Source organism: Borostomias antarcticus (assembly GCF_949987555.1).
Source record: "Borostomias antarcticus genome assembly, chromosome: 5".
NCBI classification, from domain to species: domain Eukaryota; kingdom Metazoa; phylum Chordata; class Actinopteri; order Stomiiformes; family Stomiidae; genus Borostomias; species Borostomias antarcticus.
Window position 1 is genome coordinate 25941916 of NC_140238.1, and position 10459 is coordinate 25952374.

Here is a 10459-nt window from a genome sequence, read left to right on the forward strand (position 1 = left end):
CTTAGATTGTATAAAAAGTGGACAGTTTAGACTACAGTATTATGTAACACGAATAAGACACAGTATAGGAGGACTCTTCTGGCAGAGGAGTGTCTAGTCCCATGTAATCCTACAGGTCCCTCCTCCTCTGCCTGCTTCCCCTCCCTCACTACACCGCTGCTATCAGACAGCTTCACCCTCACATATACTGCTTGACAGAAGACTGGATACACACAGTCCTACAAGCACCTACAAGAAAGTAAACTAGAAAACTAGAGAAGGACAAAATAATGATGAGCTAGATGAACGAGGACTGAGAAGAAAAGATCACAGTTTCTGGATAATATTCCTGATCTGTTCAGTTTTTTGAGGATTTTTAATTGGAGGGAAGGTGAGATATTGAACCACTTTTTAATTGTATGTTTCCACTGTAGATTTGCTTTAAAGGTGGATTACACAACATTCTGCTAATTTTGCAGCATCTCTAAAATGGAATTCTTTAACGCCAACATATTTAATACACATGCAACACATTGTGAATGACAATTATGGATTGATTAGGATTATCCAGGTTTTGAATGATGTTTGGTAATGTTAGCATGGATAAATGTATATATAGTAGTTTTGCTTGAAGTATGAGCTGTAATATTATCATCAACATTAAGTCCATGAGGTCCATCTTTTCTAGGCAAATCCGACTTGGATAATCCACCAGAGAGCTTATTTCTACCACTGCAGATACAAGCCAGCACAACGTTGATCAACATTCCAGACACTAAAGAGAGGTTGTCAGAAAAAACACTTTGACTATAGTGACACACCAACTCCAAGTTGAAAAACAGAGGCAGACAGACAGACAGACAGACATACATACACACACACACACACACACACACACACACACACACACACACACACACACACACACACACACACACACACACACTAACAGGATTGACACAACTGTTCATTCACATAGTAAATTAACTGACACATACATAACAGAAAAAAAGATTTATCCAACTTTCTTGGTCATGAGTCTACGCCAGGCATGCATCTTTCTCAGAGGAGGGAAGACAATTGTAAGTGTATTTTTATTTTTTTTACAAACAAAAAACATCTGATCCATTACTCTTAGATTGGTGTGTGGTTCTGGTAATTATTCAAGGGGACTAGCTGTTATTTATTTAATAATGTATATTTTTATGTTTCCATTTATTGTTGCTGTTTCAAAATGAAAAACAAAACTAGTTGTTGCTAACCCTAATGCATTGCACAGACATTTCAAAGGGGCTTAAAAAGGAAAATGGGGTGACTGTTGCCATGATTGCACTGTAAGTACTGTATGTGGACCAGACTGTGAATTTGATTAACTGTTTTGCAGGCAAGGACCCTCACACATGATGAAAAAGATGGTAAGATTGAGCAATCGATGTTCAGTGTTGTCTTTGTCTCCCTGAAATCAATTTAAAACAAGTGCGGTGCACTCCAAGCTCTCCCCCCACACATCCCAGTCTAAACCCTGTGTCTCTAGCACCCCCACAGCTGGCCTCGTTCTCAGCTTTGTTTTCATTCGTGGATCCGGCCCGTGATTTGGATCCGGGTTCTAAGGCGGCCCATGATACACCCGTCCACAGTTTCATAAAAATCGGCTTGGTAGTTTTTGCGTAATTGTAGTCCAAAAAATGAATGGAGGTGAATAGCCAGTCCGGCTGTGTGAGTGGCCCGTTATCTCTTGCCTTGCGCTGTCGCTGGGGTGGAGGTATAAATCAAATGACCGAGTAGACCTGGAACAATGATGCCGTGTTCACATGGAATCAAGCCGATGATAGACGCCAAACCAGATTTCATTTCAATGTTCGAGAGTAGGACATGCAATGAAACATTCCAATGAAAGTTGCTCACCCAGCGTATGAAGCCGAAAAAGGTTTTACGAATCCAATTTCCGAGGTCCACAGCACATGCACAGTAGTTTTTCTTGGCCCCAACTATCCCTTTTTCCCATAGACCAGCGCGGTGCTGCCATGATAGCACAGATGATTAATGTGGGTCTCAAAGGTCAAGTTGAGGGTTCATTTTTACACCCAGGTAACTGATGATGAGAGGGAAATGTGCTGGCCAGAGAAGGTGATGCTAGTTATTATGACTGGACCTGGTGTGGGGTGCCAACTAAAAGCACTGGTCAAACGCAGAAGTAACCTCACCAGTGCAGAGATGGAGGTAGCCTACTGCTGCAAGGAGTCGAAAGCAGACGAGACATTACATTACACATTAGACGTGTTACTTAATATATAGTCTATATTAAATATCTAATTTATAGACTATAATAGTGGTTATAGGGCCACACAAAAATGAGGCATATGGCAATGAGGCACTCCAAACTGGCCTACACAATTGCTTTTCCCTGTTCCAATAATGAATTCCAGGTGTTTTAGGAATGCCTGAATTGTCCCGGGAACTTCGTAAGTGGAGTTAAGAAGACATTTCTTATTAACTTATTCTGCATTCAAGAATGAGGACCATTGTTTAGTAATGTGACCCCTGGGCCCTGTGGCTAGAGCCAGTTGTGCGGAGGCTCATCGAGCAGTGGCCATGTAGCCTACCTCTTTTTTTTTAAAGTGCCTTTATGTTTTGTGCTGTCCGACTTCACTAAGTGCTCAGAAACAGTCAACTGACGGTCGAGTTGATGGTTTTTTTTGGCTTAAAGATTTCCTATGGTTTGTTCATTGCTCCCTGATAGAACTCCGTGAGGCTTTTGATGAGTTTGACAAGGACAAGGATGGTTTGATCAGCTGTAAAGACCTGGGGAACCTGATGAGAACTATGGGCTACATGCCAACGGAGATGGAACTAATCGAACTAAGCCAAAACATCAACATGAACTGTGAGTCACCTTCTCTTACTTTCTTGTCAAGCCACTAATTTATTCATTTATAATAATAATAATAATAATTCCGAATTCATTTGTCTGCTCACTTGCTGTATCTACTCAATTATATATCTGTTTGAGATAATCAACACACTGAAGCTACACTAGCAGTAGGCCTATTACCTCTTAAGACCTCTCAGTGAGATTTGGGGTTTTCTATTATACATACAACACCCTTCAGAAATTATTTTAGCCATCTGTGACACAAACTGCTGACCATTCAACACAGCATCCAACCACTAGGACATTCAGTTTTATTTTCAATCATAGAAGTTATGTGGTTGGTTATGCGAATGATGGCCCTGTTCACAGATCTGATTCATACTGTAGATGCCTGTGAAGTGCCAGATATACAGTAGTGTGCTGTTGTACTGTACATTTGACACAAAACAATGCTGTGATATTACAAAAAATCTTGTTTTTGTAATCTTTCAGTGGGAGGGATGGTAGACTTTGAAGATTTTGTGGAGTTGATGGCCCCCAAGATGTTGGCTGAGACTGCTGGAATGATTGGCCTAAAAGAGCTTAAAGATGCTTTTAAAGAGGTGAGATATTGAAACAAATTACTCCCCCCCCGTTACATTTCTCTTCCATTTTTTTTATTTCCTCCTGCAACATCTGATGGTAAATGGACTGCACTTATATAGCGCTTTTCCACCTTAGCGGCACTCAAAGCGCTTTACAGTGGCCTCTCATTCACCCATTCACACATACATTCACACACCAATGGCGGTAGCTGCCATGCAAGGTGCTAACCTGCTCATTGGGAGCAATTTGGGGTTAGGTGTCTTGCTCAAGGACACTTCGACATGTGGACAGTCGGAGCTGGGATTCGAACCACTGACCCTTCGATCATTGAACGACCCGCTCTACCAACTGAGCTACAGCCGCATCAGCTACATCTGACTATTCATGACCTCCAAGGCTTTCCCTTATGGTCCCCAGCATGTTTCTTGTTATTTACAAGAGAAATGTACAGATGTACTGTATATGCAATTTCACCCAGTTATTCATGTGGGCTTCTCGGTACAATGAATGCAAGACTGACAACCTGTTGTGGAACTGGTAGTAGCCTATCTTAAGGCTGAACAACTACATGTATGACTGCAGAAAATGTCTCCACTCCTGAACCAAATCAAATCAAAACTTTTTTGATCATTATTTTGACTCATAGGCCTATAATCTATATACAAATAATAGCCTAGTTGTAGACAACACCATAATGGCTTGGTGGTCTATAATTATTCCCAAACAAACCTTGTATTTCGTTGTGTTTATGAACACTTGAATTTGAATGGAGAAGATTTAATAATGTTACATTTAATGCACAGCCAAATGCCAAACAAGGCATGAAAGATGTGTCAATTCATGACTGGTTGGCATGAAAACAGTGGCTAGGTCTTACTAGAAAGATAAAAGTCCCTGGTTCAAGACTGGCCTAAGGACACCTGTTCATGTCTCGCTTTGAATAAAAACTTCTGTCAGAATATAAATAACTTATCTTCCAGTAAAATGCGATAATAAATTAGTTCAAGAGATTTTGCAGTGACTTGCATTAACTAGCTACATCTGCCATCTCAGGAGTCTTGCCTGCTATTTTGAGTGTGGCAGCTGTTCATCTGGAATGTGAATTCTGCCCAAGAAGAATTAGACCTACATTTAATATATTTAATATTTAATAGAGAGGCATGCATAGCAACACAGAGAATAACCGCGACAGGCATCATACTATAATGGAAAGGGTGATAGGCTACAACTGTCATGGCAAGTGTATTTTAAACGGGCACGTTGCACTAGTAATAAGAACAATGGAAGAATGTTAATCATATATTACACATTAGCTCAACAACATTGTTCCATTCAATGTAGGCTACTGTAGCTTGCTAAAGGGATTCGGATTCTTGAATGTGGGGGCCCCAAAAACAAGACTTTTTACCACACCGAATGGTAACTAGAAATGTGCAATTTGGGGAAATTGCAAGTGTGGTTGCCCATTCTGTCATTATTACTTAGTGTTGGGTGTGTGTATGGTGTGTGTGTCTTGAGTGTGTGCATGCACTTGTAGTTCTTCGGTAACTGTAGGCCTTAAGGTTTCTGAGATAAAAAATATGAGATTTGACTTGAGATTTTCCCTATTCCCTTTCAAGTCAATGGGGAATTTTAATTCACTAATAAATTAATATAAATGAAACTATCAAAGATATTGCTTAGCAATGAGGAAGCACACGATTCCCGATGAAGCCGGGCGATTTGACATATGACTCGTGTGTATGCCGTTAGAACTGTGGGAGGAGTAGCATGGCAAACTTTTGGGGTTGCTCTAGATCCAAACAAACAAATAAAGTCGACCAAGTACTAGAGTGTGTTGCCCTTCGGGGCAACCACACTAATTATTGACTTATTTTCTGGCTTCCTAATCAGTATGAAAGTTAGGCAAAACCTTAAAGGACAATGCTCGTTTTTGACAACCTGGACCTTATTTACGACATATTATAAGACGTTTGACTCACCGAGAGCTCAATCGTTGCTCCAGTAGGCTGTGCGCATGCGTGCTGGAGCAAGTGAGGAAGCTATTTCGTGTCTAAAGACGTTTCTAAAGATCATATTACAGAGGCATGTGAAATACCACAACAGGCCTATGCTCTCTATGTAAGCACAACTAGCGATTCATCAAGACAGATTGATGAAAACAACCCTTTCGCGGCAGAAAATAGATTTTTAGAAACTGCATTCTAAGTGCCCCGACCACCGCCATTACAGCGCACAGCGCTCAATCGTTGCTCCAGCAGGCTGTGCGCATGCGTGCTGGAGCAAGTGAGGAAGCTATTTCGTGTCTAAAGACGTTTCTAAAGATCATATTACAGAGGCATGTGAAATACCACAACAGGCCTATGCTCTCTATGTAAGCACAACTAGCGATTCATCAAGACAGATTGATGAAAACAACCGTTTTGTGGCAGAAAATAGATTTGAAGTGAAGTGCCCCGACCACCGCCATTACATGGATATACTGGCTCGCGCTGGATTTTACATTTCTTCTACATGCCTCCGAACTACACCAAAGTGATCTCGGTGAGTCAAACATCTTATAATATGTCGTAAATAAGGTCCAGGTTGTCAAAAACGAGCATTGTCCTTTAATGTCGCAAGGAAAAGAGTTTGAGACCACCAAGAGAATGTGTTCTTTGTAAAGTGCATATAAGCAGCAATACAAAATACAAGGTTTAAGGAAATACAAGGTTTACTGAAGATATGAGGCTAAACCATTTCTAAATCGTTAAATAAATACATTTGTTATTGCAATTAACTAACCCTAATCTGAGTTCCCAGAAGCTCTCGCTGCAGCGAAACCTTCTGGGAAGAACCTATGATATTTGTGGACACCAATGAGATTGGCCTGCGCAGATTGTGGCTATTGAGGCAGATTGGCCTTCATGACTAGCTGTTCAACTTCAAATGCAGCTGGATTTGAAAAGTAATGCACTGGCTCCTCCCCAATGTGTTATGGCGCTTGACCACAGACAAAACGGTAGGCTAACCCTATGCTCAGGACAATAGCTAATTTATAGACATTTAAAGGACCATACTGATCTAAATATGATTTGATCTCGTAAAACTAGTCACCCAACGTATATCACATTCAACACTTCAACAACAAAGTTTTAAAGCCATCACGTTCAACTTTTGAAATGTAGTAAAACGCGAAAATGCAACTATATTTTAATGTGAGCTTTAGGCTACTTCAGAAAATTGCAGTAATGTGATATAGGCCTACATTGGGTGACTAGTTGACCGGTATGGTCGGTCGGTCGGTCTGTACATACATACATAGGCTACATGGGCATGCATGTACTTAACAGTTTTCTGCAGCCTACATGTACTTAACAGTTCAGGCTCAGTCCCACCATGGATATTAATAGAACTGGATACAGCCACTCCATTCACTGACCACTATCAAAAGTGAAGGCTTATTGAACCGCGCCGTCTTGGCAAATTCCGCACCATCTTGGCAAATTTGACATCGTTTGACTTAGGCCTATGTTCGGTGACTTTTGTACTTGCGCAGTTGCACTAGGCCAGAAAGGCACAACTGCGCAAGTACAAACGTCACCGGACATACGTCAAACACACGGAATTTGCCAAGATGGCGCGGTTCAATTCATGGGTTTCAAATGTAGTCCTAGACCTGCCATATTAAAGATCAACACAGGTGTTTCAATTTATCTGATTGGCGAATCCTATGCAGTAGAGCTAATTAATTCATTTGAAACACCTGTGTTGGTCCCCAACATGGCAGGTCTAGGACTAGCCTACATTTGAAACCCATGAATAGGCCTTCACTTTTGATTTCGAACCCTGGGGGCTTGAGTCCCACACTAGGTTACCAGCCTTGCGTTTACTGCACCGAGAAGCCTGCATGAACAAATGGGTAGGCTACTCTGTTGCCTCTTGAGGTTGGGCGTGCCTGATTAATACTCAACGCAAGCTACGCGGCTGTGAACGCGGGCTCGATCCACGCAAGTATTTTGGTATACTCTGAGTGCGCGGGGGTCGCTGCCTTGCGTCAGTGCCCCTATTGGTTTGTGTGAAATAGCACTGGCGCACGTGTAAAGTTAAAATTTTTGGCATGACACACGTTTCTACGCAAGGACGCGTCAACATCACCTTGCGTAGCCTTGTGCAGCTCGCGCTAGCGTAGCTTGCGCAGAGTATGAATGGGCACATGCCTCCTGGCGGTTAGTTCGCCATGCTTAATTAAAAAAAACTTTCATGAAACGCTCATGTAACTTTTTGTCCCCACAAATAAATAAATTAGAAACATCTGTGTATGCTGTGTTTGTGCCAATGTTGCCAATGTTTATACCTTTATATGGATCTTAACCTTTTCTTCCCTTTCTCCTAAAAAACAGTTTGATATAGACGGAGATGGCTCAATCACAATTGATGAGCTGAGGCATGCCGTACTGAAGCTGCTGGGTGAACAAGCAAACAGGATTGAGATTGAGGCGGTTGTCAAAGAGGCTGACGATAACGGAGATGGCACGGTTGACTTTGAGGGTGAGAAAAGAAACAAACAAGCCATATTAAAGGAGTAGTAAAGGGGAAATGCATGTTTAGCCCTGTTTTAAGGTTACTTATGATCATATACAATGGTTCAGATCAAAACGTTGACAAAACTAGCACTTTTGAAAAAGTCTGATAATTGCTCTACCACCGTTTTGGTCATACAATGGATGTGGATGAAAAATCTTTCAAAAACATGTTAAACTCTCGATTTCAAAGACAAGAAGCTCACCAAGGGGGTAATTGGTGTCCGTTGGTGTTCTGACATCAAATTTGCCGCAAAGTATGAATCCTGTAGGGTTTTATTGATCATTTTATGAAATCCATTGATTTGTATTGAAGCCGTTGTAGATCAATCCACAGAGGGGATTCGGGAAGCAGAACTACTTCCGGTAGCTATTGTTATTGTTTATTTTGCTAGGCTACCTAGTTTGCGGAGGTTTACACACGTATGTGCTGCGACTAAATAGTTCTATGCTAAATATTTAAAAAAGCCTTTCCAGATGAACTAGAATCTTACTTTATGGCGAATTATATGGCAGAACGCCAACTAACACCTCGGTGAGTTTCTTGTCTTTGAAATCGAGAGTTTAACATGTTTTTGAAAGATTTTTCAAAATCATGTTAAAACCCACATCCATTGTATGACCAAAACGGTGGTAGAGCAATTATCAGACTTTCTCAAAAGTGCTAGTTTTGTCAACGTTTTGATCTGAACCATTGTATATGATCATAAGTAACCTTAAAACAGGGCTAAACATGCATTTTCCCATTGAAAAATATTCAAACTTCTTAGCACATGCCCACACTCCATGGAAGCAGGAATCGCTATTGCTGCCTGTGACAAAACTCCACAGCCTCCCCACCTAACAGCACGACTAACTTGTCACTGTTGGAAAACATATATGACCTAGCCATACTCTATATCTGATCTAGCCAACATGATCGGACTGCCTAAATAAGAGTCATCTGACCTATGTTGTGAAAGATTTGCATAGTTGCCTATAATGGTTACTGTGAACATGTCATAAGGGTTCATGTGAAATGTCTGACCGCTCACGCCTTTACCGAAAGGTTGTGTGATATGACATTCATGGAGTTTATGAATATTGTTTCATTCGCCTGTGCCTTACACATATTATCCACAACAAAAACAACAACAATGAACAAACATCTTTATCACGTAGTAAAACACACATCACACATGGTGCAGGGAGGAAACACACACACACACACACACACACACAGGTCACAAATGACTGGAAACTTCTCTCTGCTCTTAACCCATCCCGACATCCTAACCCCAAGGGCAGCCGGGAGCAGACAGTAGGCAGCGTGCATGAGATGCGCCCATGGGCCAACCAAGTGTTCCAGCGTTAGCAATCTGTTCTGCATGTTTTTCGTATTGGGTTCTTTATGGGGGAAACCCTTGCGAACATGGGGAGAACATGCAAACTCTGCTCAGAAAGGCCTGAAAACCGTCTTGCTGTGAGGCGACAGTACTAGATATTGCGCCATCGTGCCGCACGTGAGAGATTTTGGAGTGCAGTGTCTTGCTCAAGGACACTTTGGCACACTCCGGAAGCAGTGATCGAACCAGGGACCTTGCGATCTCCAGCTGGTCACTCTACCTCCTAAGCTATGTTCTGCCCCCCCAACCCCCTCCTATCGACTCACTTTTTTCCCTGTCTGCTGCTGTCGTGGGAGTGCAGTTGGGGTAGCTAGCAAGAGGAGCAGCCTCCTTCGTGGCTCGTTCAGGCCCCACGAAGGAGGTTGTTGTTGAATGAGGTTGAGCAGCTGGATATGACACCCAAAGAGTGCAGATAGCATGCTAACAATTAACGTTAGCACCAGCATTTTTGTTAGGTCTGCCATTTTACTAGATATTTACCGTCGCTCTGACGTCAAACAATGGAGACAAGTAATAAAATACTGCGGTTATCCTATCTACACGCAACCGCTGACATCGGAGTCTTCCAAAAACTTCACCCTGGACTCCGGTTTCAAACAAACACAGTTTCAGGGGCCCAAAAGCGTGGTTGCGTGTGAACGAACAGCTAAACCGCATAGAAAAATACACGGTTTCAGAAGTACACAGGTCCGTGTGGACAAGCTTTTCAGGACTTACAGCCAGTAGGCCATTCCATTAGATACGTTGTAATCAGAGCATAGGCCTATGCAAGCCTCTCAGTATTAGCCATGAACAGGAACAGCCTGATCCAGGCAATGTTGAGCAGATGGGAAAAAATATATATTTTCTGTTTTGAGGCTTGAATAACAAAATGCTAGCAATTGTAGGTTTCTGTCAAAAGGGCCAGTGTAATACAGTACCATCAACCATCATAAATTCAAAGGAATCTGTCACATTCATCCCTAGTTTACATCTAGCGTTCTAGACAGTCTGTTACACTATTGTGGTTCACCTTAAACAAATCCTGTTGTTCTTACCCTTTTTCAGAGTTTGTAAAAATGATGTCAAGCCAGTGA

The 10459-nt window shown here is 41.8% G+C and overlaps 1 protein-coding gene across 1 annotated transcript; it reads left to right on the plus strand.

Moving 5' to 3' along the window:
• Positions 1 to 1013: 1013 nt before the first annotated feature.
• Positions 1014 to 10459, plus strand: cabp5b (calcium binding protein 5b; the record flags this gene model as incomplete). The annotated part of the gene is made up of 6 exons (XM_084437825.1): positions 1014 to 1067; positions 1364 to 1394; positions 2720 to 2863; positions 3344 to 3453; positions 7819 to 7966; positions 10431 to 10459. The coding sequence occupies 6 exons, from the start codon at positions 1014 to 1016 to the stop codon at positions 10457 to 10459; spliced, it is 516 nt and encodes a 171-aa protein (XP_084293951.1).